Raw genomic sequence first — 15,934 nt, 5'->3', positions numbered from 1 at the left:
AATATATGCTGGGCCCCGATGGCTCACATCTGTAATCCTAGCTACTCAGGAGGCTGAGATCTGAGGATCACGGTTCAAAGCCAACCCCGGGCAGGAAAGTCTGTGAGACTCTTATCTCCAATAAACCACTAGAAAACCGGAAGTGCTGCTGTGGCTCAAGTGGTAGAGCGCTCTCCTTGAGCTGAAGAGCTCAGGGAAGGCACCCAGGTGCAGAGTTCAAGCCCCACGACTGACAAAAAAAAAAAAATTGCCCATATCTCATCAGTTTATAAAATATGCATTTTGCCTTTTTAATGAGCAACTCACACTGACATTTAAACTTATTTTTATCAACTGGATTAATAGGACAAGTGGGGGGGGTCAATTGGGACCATTTTAGACTATATTATATATGAGATTATAGTCCAGATCACCTGGAAAGTTGTACTCAGTCTGGAATATCATCAGCAATGTGGTCAAGACATTGAAGATGTGGGATATTTATGGGCAACACATGTCAAAGACCTGGGCTGTTTAAACAAGAGGAGCAGCGGGAGTCATGGGAAGGAAGGGAGATAAAGATTGCTTCGGAAACCTGAAGCTGACAAATAGAAGACTGTGTTGTGACCACAGCACACGCCAGCTAGGGCAGAAAGGCAAAGGGAAACAACTAGAACTAGCTTAATCTTCTGGTCAGAATAAGGTTCGGTCACAGTTCCTCAAAGATGAGGAAGTGTTGTGAAGAGATTGTGAGTTCTCATTCACCGGAAGTGCTCTGTATAAACAAGCTCTCGCGTTTCTTTCTATGGATTTGAGAGAGAAAGCCCAAGTACCGTGTGAGTGGCAGAGGAGGTCAAAATGCATCACACACGAGAGAGTGGTGACAGTCTATTGTAAAGTGTTTACTAAAGCCCTGCAGAGAGAGACAACATGATTTGTAAATATGTGCATATTCAATTTAAAGGATTATTTATTCAGGTATTTTAAAAAATAAGTTATATTGTCCTTAAGTAGTTGCACAAAGGAGTTTATATTATTTACTTCTCTTTTTTTTTCTTTTTCTCTTGTGTTGGTCATGAGGTTTGAACTCTGGGCCTGGGCACTGTCCCTCAGCTCTTCAGCTCAGGGCTAGCACTCTACCACTTGAGCCACAGCGTCACTTCTGGTTTTCTGGTGGTTAATTGGAGATAAGAGTCTCACAGACTTTGCTGCCCGGGCTGGCTTTGAACCACGATCCTCAGATCTCAGCTTCCCGAGTAGCTAGGATTACAGGCGTGAGCCATTAGCGCCCAGCTTATTTACTTCTTATTTTGTAAAAATAAAAAATAAAAAAATCAAAGGCCTACTTAGGATCTTTAAAGCTAGTGCTAATCCTGAGGTGTTATGATTCTAGAAATTAATTATGCAGCACCCCTAAGGAATGAGGTCCTTGTATATATGATTCACCAGAGTTGCCATACAATGGGCGGCCTCCCCATGCCCAGCAAGCCTATTACTGCTTGTCACTTTTCCTTCACCTTTTACCTTGGATGTACCAAACAGTAAGCACTACAGTTTCGATCATGTGTTTGTGGTTTTGTAGCATTGTACTCATAAACCGACATGTTGATTTGAAACCTCTTTGTACAACCACCTAAAGATAGCAATAAAATGAAGCAATGACAAAATGCCTTTTTGTACCTGTCCTTTTTGCTCAACATTCCAGGGAGAAAAGAGAAAAAGACTGACTCTTCTGTGCAGCTTCTACTTTGTGGTGGAATAGAGCCGTGTTATAACACAAGTTACCTGTATGACTTTGATGGACGCCTTTTCTAGAGTGTGTTGCTCTGAATAACACTGGCTAGAGTGTTCTTATTTATGTCTCTTCATGTAGAGAAGCGCTGATGATTTGAGCTGAACACATATGTGAAATGGAACCTTTGTGAAAGTCGAATACCCTTTCCATAATGTCCAGGAACATTCTATGCTGGAAATTCAATCTATTGTCTAAAGTATCAACTATGTTGTTTGAAATAGGAAGAGGTTATTTATCCATTTTTACCAATGACTCCCCAGCTTTAGGGATGTCTTCCCAAATTGGATATCTTCCATTTTTTTTGTTAGTGTCTAGTATGTTTTACCCTTTAATTCTTACTTGGGAAAAAATTAGTGCAACAAAAATGTATCAAATGTACATTTATGACTCTGTAATTTAATCAATAATTTAAAGTGACTCTCTGGGAACCTACTATCCATGTCTAGAAATCCAACATTTTCAGCACCCCAAAAAATCCCAACGTGTCAATACTGATCATAATCCCCTCCACTCCCCCACCCTTTTTTTTGGTCGGTCGTGGGGCTTGAACTCTGGGCTTGGGCACTACCCTTGTGCTCTTCAGCCCAAGGCAAGTGCTCTACCACTTGAGCCACAGCACACTTCCAGTTTTCTAGTGGTTTATTGGAGATAAGAGTCTCACAGACTTTCCTGCCCAGGCTGGCTTTGAACCATCATCCTCAGATCTCAGCCTCCTAAGTAGCTAGGATTACAGGCGTGAGCCACCAGCAGCCAGCTTTCCACTCCCTTTTTAATGCCCAGTGCTTTCTGTTTTTCTTCACTGTTGCTTCACCACTGTGGCTGTCTTTGCCTTGTAGAGTGAGTGGTTGAGACCCAGGGCCTTACATCTGCTAAGTGCTCTACCTCTGAGCTATATCCTTTTTTGAAATTTATAAAATTAAATAATAAGGAATTGTTTTGTGGGTGCCTTTCTTTGTCTTTCAATTTTTTTAAAAAATTCATATTTTTATGTATAATTGTTATTCATTGATTTTTTTTTGTCTTATGACATCATAGTAAATGTTTCACAATTTATTAATTTTACCTCAATGGTGATTTGTCCTAGATTTTTACCATTATGAGAGTACAGCTCAACATTGTTTCTCTACATGTTTCCTGTTGGCATTTTCTAGAGTATGTTTCTAAGTAAGATTATTAGATCTAACTACCTTTATGCATATCTTAAGCTTTATTGGATACAGATAAATTATTTTCCAATATGCATTAAACAGTTATACTCTCACCAGCAATTTATGTGAGTTTACACTTCTCAATGTCCTCAAAATATTTGATATTGTCAATTTTTAAAAATTTCAATAATATAAAGAATAGGCAGTGACGTCTTACTGTGGCTTTGATTTTATTTAAAGTTCATGAAAGTGAGCACAGTTATTTTATTTCCTCATTTGTTATGTAAGTCTTTTGTACAGTTATGTTCATATTTACAGCTAAATTGTAATTTTCTTATGGATAGTAGGTATTACTCATATATCTTTAATTAAAGCCTTTTGTCAGTTATAGGTACTTTGGGTATCTTTTCTCGATTTCTTTTTTCAGTGGTGTTCTCTGATGAATAAAAGCTTTAATTTTAACACAGTCTGATTTATTAGTCTCTTCCTTTACTAATGTGTTCTATTTAATCTTTTTGCACCCGAAGATAACAAAAGATACTCTATTGTGCTTCTTTCTAAAAGGTTTATTGTGTGCTATTCTTATACAAATCTTAATGCTGTAGAATTGAGTTTTGTGTTTGGTTCCAACTATGAATCAAGATGTTCTCTTCCTTCATTTCCTCCCTCTTTCCTTTTCTTAAATAAGGATATTCAAGTGGTTTATCACTATGAAAAAAGATTCTCCTTTCCCTTCTTTAGTTATCAATTAATCATCACTTATATAAGTATCAATGTCCGGAAAAATCTGCTTTGTATCATTGTTTTCCTTGTCTATATTTGCACAAATACCTCCCTGTCTCAATATCTGTAGCAGTATAATAATGTTGATATTCGATACAGAAAGTTTCCATCTTGTTCTTTTGAATTGCCTGGCAATTCTTCACCCTTTTCATTTGTACTGAATCTTCAGTAATAAGCTTAGATCTACAGAGTTCTCTTTCTTTCCCACTTAATGTTTGCTCGTGGGAAGTCTTTTCATAAAAATCGATTTTATAACAACAGACTTCTTATGTAATTCCTGTTATTTTCTTTCAGCCTCTGAAGACTTAAATTTTTTTTTAAAATTCTTGATTTTTTTTAGTAAAATAAAAATTTAAATACTAAATGGGGTGGAAAAGAGAACAGAAAGCAACTATCCTTAAAATCTTAGCATCTCATTTATAAGTAAACTCAATAAGTTCTTCAAATTAATTCTTCTATTTCATGTGAATTTAAATAAGATGGTTTAAAACAGCAGAGTGCCAGAGTTCCAATCTGCTTTCATTTTTTCTCACATCCAAGGTGGCTCTTTGTTGATCCCAATCATGCCTTCCTTCTCTCTTCCCAATATTTCTTCCTCTGCTACGTAATGTTTTGGTCTCTGTTCTCTCCATACCCCATACTCTCATGACTTCTAATTTTGTTGGTTTAATTAGGTTTTGGACAGGGTTGCCCATTTTTTTTCCCCAGGGCCCCCCTTCTTCTTGATTTCTGCCTTCTGAGGATCCAGAATTGAAGGGATGAAGCACCACATCCAGCCTCCACAATTGCCTCTCTTGAAGTCTAATAATGCCTAGATGAAAGAGACAGATTTCAATGAATGGTAGAATGCAAGAAGAAAAAGGCTGCCCTTGCAATCAACAGGAGAGAGAGAGAGAGAGAAAAAGGAAGATTCCTCCCCACCTCCTCCAAAATAAACAGAGGTAAGAAGCCATTGGTTTTTGCATACATCTGTGTAGGTTTCTTAGGCTACCCATAGATCAAAAAGAATCATGATAAATATAAATATTTATATAAACATATTGCTATCCATATTTTTAAATTGCTCTCTAGAGAAGTTGCAAAATAGCAACATATAAAATGCACTTCTTTCTCCGACCTTTGATAATGCTCGGTCTTAGCTCTATTTCCCAGTGCTCTCATGCCTTCTTCTCTAAGTTTACTAGATGGTCTGGTGTCAAACTAAATGTAGTAATCAGTGCTTTGTGCTTATTAGGCAGGCACTTTACCACTTGAGCTGCACTACCATCCTCCAGTTGGTATTTCTATTTAAACAACTTTCAAAGACAGCTGAAGTTGATTGAGGAAATCCTTTATACCCTTTTCAACCTGGTATTAAAATATTATTCCTTTGTTACATTTTACACTTCTTGGGAAATTGGACTTTTTGTATTTTTTTTTTTGCATTTCTACTAGAAATGGTTGCTCATATTCTTTGCATATTTAAAAGCTAGTGCTGGGCACGGTAGCACATACCTCTAATCCTAGACAGGAAGATGGTGAGTTCAAGGCCAGCTTAGGCGTCAAAGGGAGATGGTAAAAACCAAGTAACTAAGTGAAAAAAACAGGTGAAATGTTAGCAATTTGTAAAGGTTCTTTCAATTTGTAAAGGTCTGTAAAATATTTCCATACCATAAGCACTTTCCATGTTTCTTCTAAATTCTTATTCCCACCATCCTGTTTTGGGTGGAATGTGAAGAGCTCACTCATCAGTGTGAGTTCAGACCAGGTTGGAGGAGAGGGAGAAGAAAAGCCCAGGAACAAGCCCCAGGGATCACAAGACCATTGCTGATCTTTATGGGTTTGGTGCCGTCTTACTAGGCCTCTGGTCAGTCACACCTGTAAAAGCCTAGATTGAAACGGCAGCAGGGGAAGGCGACTGCTTCCAAGCAGGCAGTAGATACTGATTGTTCACTCAGTACCCCACCCTTGCAAGGCATTGGTTCCTATATGCACATGGGCACAGAAAATCTGGAAAATTATAGGATTTTTTTTAAATCAAAAGGTTAGTTTGTGATTGTATAATCTCAAGGAGAGGCACATTCAGACTTTAATCAATCTTTCCCGCCCCTCTCTCTCTCTCTCTCTCTCTCTCTCTCTCTCTCTCTCTCTCTCTCTCTCTCTCTCTCTCTCTCTCTCTCTCTCTCTCTCTCTCTCTCTCACACACACACACACACACACACACACACTCTTTCTCTCTCTCTGTAGGCAAGAGGGAATTGTGAGGCTTGAACCCTGAGTATGGGTCTGTCCCTGAATTTTTATGCTCAAGGTCAGCACTCTACCGCTTGAGCCATAGCTCCACTTCTGGCTTTTTGATGGTTAATTGGAGATAAGAGTGTCATCAAAGTTTCCTGCCAGAGTTAGCTTTGAACCACAAACCTCAGATTTCCATTTCTTGTGTAGGTAGGATTTATAGACACGAACCACCAGCACCTAGTTTTTTCTTTAATTGTTGATTCCGGTTATTCTTCCTCTCTGGCTGTAGCCACCTACGTGTCCCAGGGCAAAACATGACCATTTTGTCTCCTTAAGGTCATCTTATACTTCACATCATGAGGAACTAGCACCCCTGTTCTGTCTTGGTTCTTGAGTTCCTCTAGGGTCAAATGTAGAGGAAGAAGTTAGCAGCCTGGGTGGATGATTGTTGTATTAGACTCCTAGAAGTACTGCCACAAATTGCCAAAAGCCAGATAAGTGAGAAGTGCAAATATCAAGAAGTATGCAGCATTGATTTCCCATGAGAGAAAAATGCAGTCCATAACTCTCTCACATTTTCTGGGCTTTCTGGTGCGTAGCTCTCAACTCTGCCTTTACCATCAGATTGCTTTTTTCTATGCATTGGTGTCTTCTCAGAAGGATATTTGTCATTACTTGTCAGCTGAGTATTCAAAGATGATTTCATCTTGACCTTCCAAATTGTATCTGCAAACACCTTTTTCTTTTAAAAAACTTGCAAGTATGTCCACCTTCTCAGTTCCCAGGTGGACCCGACTTCTGCAGGGCTAGCATTCAGTCCACTGTGACCATCTTAACAGCAGCTAAATCCTTAGAGGAAACTGCTTTGCCTACATCTGTTTTGTCAATCTGTACTCACAGGACATTTGTGCTATCCTAACTTTGCCCCTTGTATGACAGGCATTCTCAAATTCGAGTACCCAACTCCCCTAATAACCATCCTAAGTACTTCCCCTTCTCTCTCCAGTCTCCAGAGGGGTCATAAGGTGCCATTTCTCAGTCTGGCTGGCAGGAAAGCTATGAATTTGTCCCCAGCCCTTTGACCATCTCTCTCTTTTCTGTCAACCTTAATAGAGACTTAATAGACGTGCTGAGCTGGGCTAGAGTCTATAAAAATCTATAAGCCATTAACCATAGCTATATTAAACTAATAAGAATCAATTCCCACACTTGCCTTCCAAGCATACTGAGCTTCAGAAGTGACCTGAAAAGTGACAGTGTGCAGCTGGACTTATGACCAGAGGAGGGTTGAACGTGAGGAATGCTAGCTCTCCCAAACTTCCAGCCTGTCCGACCTGCAGGGCAAGGCTCTGGGCTTAGATTTCAGAGGGTGAGATTCATCCAGCGTTGAAGCCATTCCTTAACACCAGAATGAAGGCCTAGGAAGGATTTAACAGGGAATTAGTAATGGCCAAGCTCCTAAAGTAATTGGGCTTTGAAAACCCCATGTTTTGCGTTTCTAAATGGCTCCAGGTTGCATTATGCCTATTGATCTTCCCCAGCGTTCACAGCCTGTAAATGATGAGCCTTTTAGCGCGCTCCATGACTGAAGGGCACACAACTGTGAGAACAGCTCATTTCATTTTTTTTTCAATTTATATAAAAGATGCTGTGGCCCAAGCCCTCTAGGCACCCATCTCAATACATAAATATGCCAATTAAGCTAAATGGAGATCCTGCAGGTTAAAAGTGCCTCAGAAAAGAAGGAGTCTTTATCCCCCCAAAGCCAGAAAGTTTATCCACAGAAGAAATGCCAAATCAACAAAAGTGGGTTAATGCCAAACCATGTAAGTAAAAAAAAAAAAATTAAGGAAAAATACTTTTTCCTCTAGATACCTATTGGGTGAAATACCAATCACGTATAATCTGGGATTCTAAGCATCTACTATTACTACATTTTTCTTCTTCGTGTTTTCCTTTGCGAGAATTGGGGAAAAGGTTATAAAAAAGGAAAAAAAAACACAACCAAATCAGTCCTAAAGTTAAATGAATACCAATAATGTCTCAAGCATCCACCCAGTGTCACAGAGGGGTGTATTTGGGCACAATAATGCCCCAAACTCACAAATACAAGAATATGCTTGCACATCAAATGAGAGAGCCAGCCATAAGAAAGTAGCCACCATTTGCTTGTCCTGGCACCTGATTCTCAGGAACATACAAATGTAAGATGTCCTGCTTTATAGTTGGTTACTCATCATCCCATCCCTTTACAATTGTATCTCTAACAGAACTTAGGAAATGGAGGTCTGGATCCAGGGAATTCAGGATAAGATTTCAGGACATGGTTTCAGGTACCTTCAAATACTCAGACTTGTCAGGTGCAGCTCTACAATCTGGTGATCAGCTTCTATTCAAAAGCTGCTGGCCTCTTAGGTTTTCTCCACTACATTCAGGTGTCACACACTTGGAGGACACAATGAAAAAGTTCCCAAACTTAGAGAACCACAAACTTAGAGAAGCCTTTTATCTTCTGCTCTTGGTCGTCAGGTGCATTTTGATATTGGCTGGCCATATTGTGCAATCCAACGTTCCTCCTGTGACAATGACCCAAAACAGAATATGTACGTCAGCATTTCACCCTTAGCACATTTGCAGCTGCCCCTTGAGCCCCTGGTCCATCTACCGCTTATCAAAGACCCTGACCCTCCCTTATTTTACCTGCCAAACTTTACATATACTCACCCATCGCTGCCTTCAGTTCTTGGAGACCTTACTCTCTCCTTATCTGCCATTTGTCTCTATCTTTACTTCTTTCGTGGAATAAAAAAAACCTTTAAATCCCCCCGTATCTTTGTCAAATGCAAGACAGAGATTCATGACCCTTTACTATAAAATAACAGTGGAAGATTACATGTACACACTGACTTCTGTGATTCTGCATTTTATTTACTCTCCTCCTCTCGTCACTTTTCTCTTCTTTTCCTATTGTTCTTCTTCCCAGGTAGAAAGAGCAAGCACTGATTTCCCCCCCCATTTCCACCTACAGGCCGGTAAGTGTTCCCCATTTTTTAGAGTCGATACTGTAAAGAGCCAGCGTGATTCTCAGCTCCATTCACAATACATTACTAAACGTGAGTTCTGCTTCCTATTTTAAAGATAAGAAACTCAAGGCTCAAAGGAGTTAAATAATCTACCAAGGTTACAGAACAGGCTAATGAGGAGTTGATTCTTTTTAACAAGAATGTGCCACCTTTTTTTTGTGGGGGGCGGGAGCTGGAATAATGGGAGTTGGAGGTACTGACTGGACTTTTAGGAAGACAGGAATCCTGCATGGATGAAGCCTTCGTGGCAAGGGCTTGGAGGGGTGGCTGGGCCAAGACAAAGTCAAAACAAAGTGGATGGGACAAGTGGATGGGAAAGGGGGGCTGATTTCCAGAAGCTGGCCCTGAGACAAGGAGGAAAGGTTGATGTCTTCCTCGTTTGGCCTCTTTTTCTCACTTCCAAGTCGGTATGAGCACCCTTTGGTGCCATCCCAGGGGCAGAGTCTTGTTACCTGCCTGCCCATTGATGCCAGGGAACTGATTCACAAGCCAATGTCTCTCACTGAGTGGGTCCGTGGCCTTCCTTGTACAAGTCATGTCCATCCGTAAAACTCAAGCTTCTCCACATGCAAACGAAGGAAACAGTGCTGCCTTCCTTATGCATTTAACACACAGCACAAGGAGAAGCTTGAGAAGCACACGGTTCATGGGAAGTTTCCAGTGTTTGATAGTCTGAGGCCTAGGGTAGAAAAGGCTTCAGACAGCTTTTGTTCTCAAGGGCTTCTAGTGTGTGTGTGTGTGTGTGTGTGTGTGTGTGTGTGTGTGTGTGTGTGTGTGTGTGTGTGTGTGTGTGTGTGTGTGTGTGTGTGTGTGTGTGTGTGTGTGTGTGTGTGTGTGTGTGTGTGTGTGTGTGTGTGTGTGTGTGTGTGTGGTTAGTGTGTGTGGTAGCAGCTCCTATTTATCCCAAACAATGTCAAAATGAGGCATAAAAGGATGGAATTGTGGGGAGGTGAATCCCAACATAATACTGTGTACCAAGAAAACATATCAAACAGCAATGCAGCAAGGAGAGAGAGTCTCAAGCACTGGGATTATATAAACCAAAGATGAGGGCTCACCTTTTAAAACGCTTCAGGGGGCAGCAGATGAGTGAATCTGCATTGTCTGCTCTCATCCATCTGCCTGGTCAGGACAAATTCCTCTTCTTTTCTTTCATCCATGTGTATTGACCACTCTCCCACATCTACTTTTGTCTACCTATTACTGACTGAGCTTGGATGGCTCTAATTCCCAAGTGTCAAATAGGCCTATGATCATTCCTCACAAAACCCGACTTTTGTCCTATCTGTGAGCAAGGACTCAAAGGCTTTTCACCTGCATGTCACTTTCAAAAGGACTTCCCTACTGAGTTGTAAGGAAACAGCAAGAAAAGGCATGGACAGTAGAGGGCGCTGTCAGATAAGAAAAGAACTTCATAGGCCCTGTCAATACATTTTTTTAATGTTGTTTTTTTTCCCCTTTTTTATTCCAACTTCAAAAACTGAAAAATAAAAAGGGGGTTGGAATTTGTTATTTTTTGATCTCTGAAAGAAAATTAACACTGTTTTATAACCTCTGACAAGTTTTTGTTTTTCTAAAGTTAAGCATGTTCCTTCTGCTAATTTGGCTTATGCAACTGGGGCAAATTTTACATTTGGATTATATATACATATGTAGATATTATCGTATACAGAGGGGTTACAGTTACATGAGCCTGGTAATGAGTCCATTTCCAATCGAGCATTGTTACCCCCTCCTTTGTTTTCCCCTTACCTACATTTGGATTTGAATGTACATAATACACACACACACACACACACACACACACACACACACACACACACACAACTACTGCTCCTCTTCCCCTTGCATGCTGAAGCTACCTCCCAAAAGTCCACATGGGTGTGGTGGAGTCCAAGCAAGGTACAGCCTAGAGAAGTGGGGATGGATCGGAAGACGTGCCAGGGCCCAATATCTTGAATTCTGCAGGACAACCACTCGATCATATGCACCACTGCTTCTGTCATAGGGAAGGCCTTAGAGAGGCACAGCAATCCAGCCGCAGTAGTGTGAGTGCTCAGCCTCACTCTTCGCTCCATTGTGTCGATATTCTTGTATTTCTGTGTTATTTTGTCCAATGAGTTTCTATTCTATCATCATATACAACTTGTCTTTGGGAGTTAGTTTAAGTCCTTTGCAAAATGGCAGGCATGGATGGATAGGTAGATGGGTCAATGGATAGATGAAACTATAGATATAGATCTGTCGGTCTGTCTGTCCATCTGTCTGTCTGTCTATCTATCTATACTTACAGTCACCCAAAAAATGTCTATTGATAAGTCTTTACTATTTCCATTGTTTTCACCCTAATTTTCCTCTAATTCAACTCCTCTTTGTATTGATTCTCTTCTCCTGTTTCCTAGGCCCATCCCTGCTTCTTACTTTATATCAGGATCAGCATAGGGTATGGGTGACTGCTGGCTTACCATTATTAGAACTTTCTAGAGAAATCCCAAATTACATTCTAGGAAGGCTATTATTATTTCCTTGGCAACTCTCCTGCCCTCATTCCAGTCCCTGGTTCTTTCCTGGGCATAGGTCTAGAAAGATCACCTCTACCTTTATGTCCTGTGCAGGATGACCGGGGTCTAGTTTTAAGAAAAATTTTCACCTGAAGCATTTGGGCATGGGCATTGTATAAGATGGACAATGCTTTTCTAAAAGTTGAAGATTCTAGAAAGGAGCAGGAAGAAGGGTCACATACTTGGAAAAATCCAATAGTCCAGGAATAGAATGATAATGAATCAACACACACATTCCATAATCATAACCATCACATTTCTGTCATGATATTTACTGCCTTATTCTCCAGGGGGAAAACTGCCTTCAGGCTCTTGTTCTCATCAGGACTTCATTCTGCAAGAGTCCATACAAAACAAAGCCTACCGAATCAGCCGCTTTTACCATGGAGCCTTAGCACATCCTGCCACAGAGAACTTGCATTCCACAAATCTGTACTGGGGACTTGTTGCACACAAAGGATGGAACTGGAAACATGAAGATGTATGTAAACGAATCCCTTCCAAGTCTTCAGAAATGATCAATATACATAAATAAATAAATATATGTATTTTGAAATGGACACATCAAAAAAGAGATAATAAGAAAGAAAATAAGATAGCGTGAATTAAGATTTTGGCCCAGCATTCACTGTCATCACGTTAATCATCCCCAATTCTTTCACCATGTATATGGATATCTTCTGCAATTCAGCTTCCAAGACTTAAGATAACTGTGACTACCAGCTCACCTGGAATGCACTCATCATTAGCTGAGCTCATTACCGAGTCATCAGCAGCGAGGAAGATGTTTCTTCTTAAGCCACTAGAAGAAGAAGCAGGCCAGCTAGGGAACCACAAAGTACTTTGTGGAGAAAAAAAGGTAACAGGACCTTGAGGAGTCAGTAAGGATGCGTGCTAGACTACTGGGCTAATGATGGGCCCAGAAAAGGCACTGGACAGTTCTCTTTTTCACTTATCTCTGGATGCCATATTCGAATACACAAACAAAACCCCAAATAACCTAATCTGGCCCAATGGTTGCACAGCATGTTCAGTCTCAAACGTTTTGTCACGAGGCCTTACGTTGGCTCGACCCTCCTTCCCGTAGAGTGAATACACAGGAGAGAAAACAAGTTTATCCCCTTGAACCTGAGCCCACCTTATTGGACCTTCCTAGCCAAGCCAGAGCAGATCCACCTTCAAAGCCCAGGGAGCCTCCTTCTTCCACATGCTCTCTTATGCCCCCTTGTGGTGGCTGCCAACACTTTTGTTTCTATTGACAGGAGTCTTCAGCTGTCTTTTGTAAGAAACGGTTTCCTCTGTGTTTCTTAGCTCAGTAGTAAAATAATTCCATTTTGGTCTCTCCTGGAGTGACCCTCGCCTCTCTTACATATCACGTAAAAGCGTTTCCTACCTGGTATAGCAATGCATTTGCATTAATTGCTGTAATCACAAGGGGTTATTCTAAGTGGAGCTTGAATGGATTTCTCATCACAATTTCTATTGTCAGGTCAAATGTGAAGCAAAAACCAGCCTCCTCACCTCTGTGAAGACAGAGCCATTCAGACACAAGACCCTTGAGACAGCCAGGAGTCATCTGAAAAGGAGCATCAGCTGGGCGCCCGTGGCTCAGGCCTGTAATCCTAGGAGATGGAGATCAGAGGGTCACGGTTCAAAGCTAGCCTGGGCAGGAAAGTTCGTAAGCCTCTTATCTTCCAATTAACGACCAAAAAGCTGGAAGTGACTCAAGTGGTAGAGTGCTAGCCTTGAGCAAAAAAAAAAACAAAAAAAAGTGCAGAGACAGAGACTAGAGGAATTCAAGCCCCAGGACTGGCACACAAAAAAAGAGAGAAAAAAAGGAGGTTTGATTTGCTGGACATATTATAGCTTTATATCTTTATATATATACACATATACATATATGTGCATATATACATATCTTCATATGTATTTCATATGATGACTTTATAGAATTTATATATATAAGAAATCTATATACTCATAGAGATGAATATATAGAACATACATAAGTCAATATATAGAATTCATGTATATATTAATTTATAATTTTGATATATGCAGATATGATTATACCTCATATATAATATATTAAGTATATATATTAAGTAAATAAATGTATACATCCCTATGTATATTCACACACATATACATATATTTGTGAATTCATTTACATTTAAGAGGCCTATGCCCACTGTTAGGCGGGGGGGTTCAAGCACATAAATGAAAGCAGGGCTTAAAACCAGGAGCCTGAGGACCTGAAGACGTAATAGAGCCCAACAGAAGCACTGCAGGGACAGTCAGCCAGGAGAGAGGTGTTTGTAACACAATGCCAGTCTTGACAGGCAACAACTGGTATTCCTGGCAACTGATTAATCTTAGACAGAATCAACCAAGGACACCCGAGTGTGCTGGTACAAGGTCAGGGCCTTCCTAGAACTGCTGGATGACACAGGGAGATGGTATACAAATACGGGTGATACCAAGAGCCTGTGTCATTCCTGGGAACCTGTGCAAGAATAGGACTAGGCCCAAGTGTGGACTCTGCTACCTTTGTTCTCACAGGGACTTCCAACTTCCTTACAGGCCAGGCCATTCAACAGTCACTCCCAGAGAGACCCAAGAGAGCCTCACCTCAACTCAACTCAGCATCCTCTGTGGAAGGAATCAACAGCTGTTTTCCCCCTAAATACCATCATTCCAGTCGTTGTTAACTACAGCATCAAAAATTCACTTGTCTATGCTGCCAGGCTCTTGGAGCTAATGTCATTTTTGCTAAAAGGAAGAGTCAGGGAAGGATGTGTATGCATTTGCATATGGAATATGGGAGAATGGACAAGAAAATAAAATTATTGGTTAATTTCATAATACGAATTGGAAATCAGGTGCAGCTGGGAGACACTATTGCCTTTCTACCTCTTGATTATTGACCCATGTGAACGTATGGATGATTTAAAAATAAAATTTAAGTAGTTCTCATCATGGTGAGACCTGTCACCTTACTTTTGGGGGTTGCTGATGTCAGACTTCTGACATCTTGATAGCCAGGCTTTCCAGGAACTCCATATTTTCATTGGTTGGCCTCAAAGTACATAGAATCTTTTTTGATTCAAGGGGAAAAGATGTATTTATTTTCTTTCTCTTTGTCTGCATGTCCCTCCAGCATACAGTTTGCTATTACATGACGTGGAGAATCTGGTAGGCAGAACTTTGATCAGGGTGGTTTGGCAGATAGGTGTGCATTGCTAGTCTTAGAGTGAAGATTCAGGAAAAGCATCCAGCCTGTATGTATTGTATAAAGACCAAATCAGGGCTCTCTATCGCTGACAACATTGGAGGAAATCACAGAAGTTGTTGAGACAGAGATTCCAATACATGGACCCAGTTCTCGCCTTATTTTCTTCTGTTCTGTATATCAGAACTAACTCCTGGGAACCGTGGCTAGATATATTTTTCCACTTCGAAGACTTGAAGCCTGAAATGCCTCTGGTCAATGTCACTGGTAACTTCCAAGTGTTATTCTAATAGCTCTGGTATATTTTACCCCACAGCCATATTGTTAAAACTTCATGTCTTCTTCTTAAAGCAGTTCCTTCTTCTGTTCTATGGCACATCAAGTCTCTTACTTTATTGGGAAAGCCTTTCAGTCTGTGCCCTCTTTCCAACTTTTCAGTGTTACAATTCCCTGCTCTTTCTGTCATGCTCCTCTCCCCTCCCCTCTCCTCCCCTCCCCTCCCCACTCCTCTCTTCTCCCTCCTTCCCCTCCCCTCTCCTCCCTCCCCCTCCTCTCTTTTCTCTTACTTTCCCTTCTCTTCCCTTCTGTGAGGGATCTTTGTCAGTATGTGCTTTTCTTTTATGACCTTTTCTGTGTTCCTTGACTCCCCCAACCCCATCTCCTTATAAGGTACCCCCTGTGTTCTGAATGAAGGCTTTGGTTTGCTCCATAGCTCCACTTTGATGCCAAATGTCATCTGAAACCCAACATCCTCACAATCAAACTCTCGATCTTCCCTTCCAGGCTTGTTCTTCTCCCAGTCTTTAATGTCTTAAGGGTTACAAAGTTGCCCACGCCAAAAACCATGCCCCCCCAAAACCGGAGATGACCTTGATTCTTCTTTCCTTTGACTAGTGATGGATAATCTATCATTTCAGTCTACCTCCAAAATAGATAAGGAATATGGTTCCATCCCCACATCTCTACTAAGAGCCTCATTCTACCTCTGCATCGCTCAGTGGTCCTATTGTAACATCCACTAATTGAGCATTATTTAAAAGGAACCAGGATGAACGAGGCAGAGAATAAATCCAATCAAATTTACTTTCTGCTTCAAATGTTCCAATTATTGTTTCTTTCCCCTGAGCTCTTGCCTC

The 15,934-nt window shown here is 40.8% G+C and overlaps 1 protein-coding gene across 1 annotated transcript; it reads left to right on the top strand.

The window, feature by feature from the left end:
- Window positions 1-4,456: 4,456 nt before the first annotated feature.
- LOC138836833 (uncharacterized) lies at window positions 4,457-14,565 on the top strand. The gene is made up of 6 exons (XM_070035448.1): window positions 4,457-4,646; window positions 5,932-5,995; window positions 8,906-8,954; window positions 11,857-12,047; window positions 13,056-13,244; window positions 14,150-14,565. The coding sequence occupies exons 2-6, from the start codon at window positions 5,987-5,989 to the stop codon at window positions 14,408-14,410; spliced, it is 699 nt and encodes a 232-aa protein (XP_069891549.1). The 5' UTR covers window positions 4,457-4,646; window positions 5,932-5,986; the 3' UTR covers window positions 14,411-14,565.
- Window positions 14,566-15,934: the final 1,369 nt, after the last annotated feature.

This window comes from Dipodomys merriami, unplaced genomic scaffold (genome assembly GCF_024711535.1).
Source record: "Dipodomys merriami isolate MVZ:Mamm:240054 unplaced genomic scaffold, mDipMer1.0.p SCAF_26, whole genome shotgun sequence".
Taxonomy (NCBI): domain Eukaryota; kingdom Metazoa; phylum Chordata; class Mammalia; order Rodentia; family Heteromyidae; genus Dipodomys; species Dipodomys merriami.
This window is presented reverse-complemented; position numbering and strand designations above follow the sequence as displayed.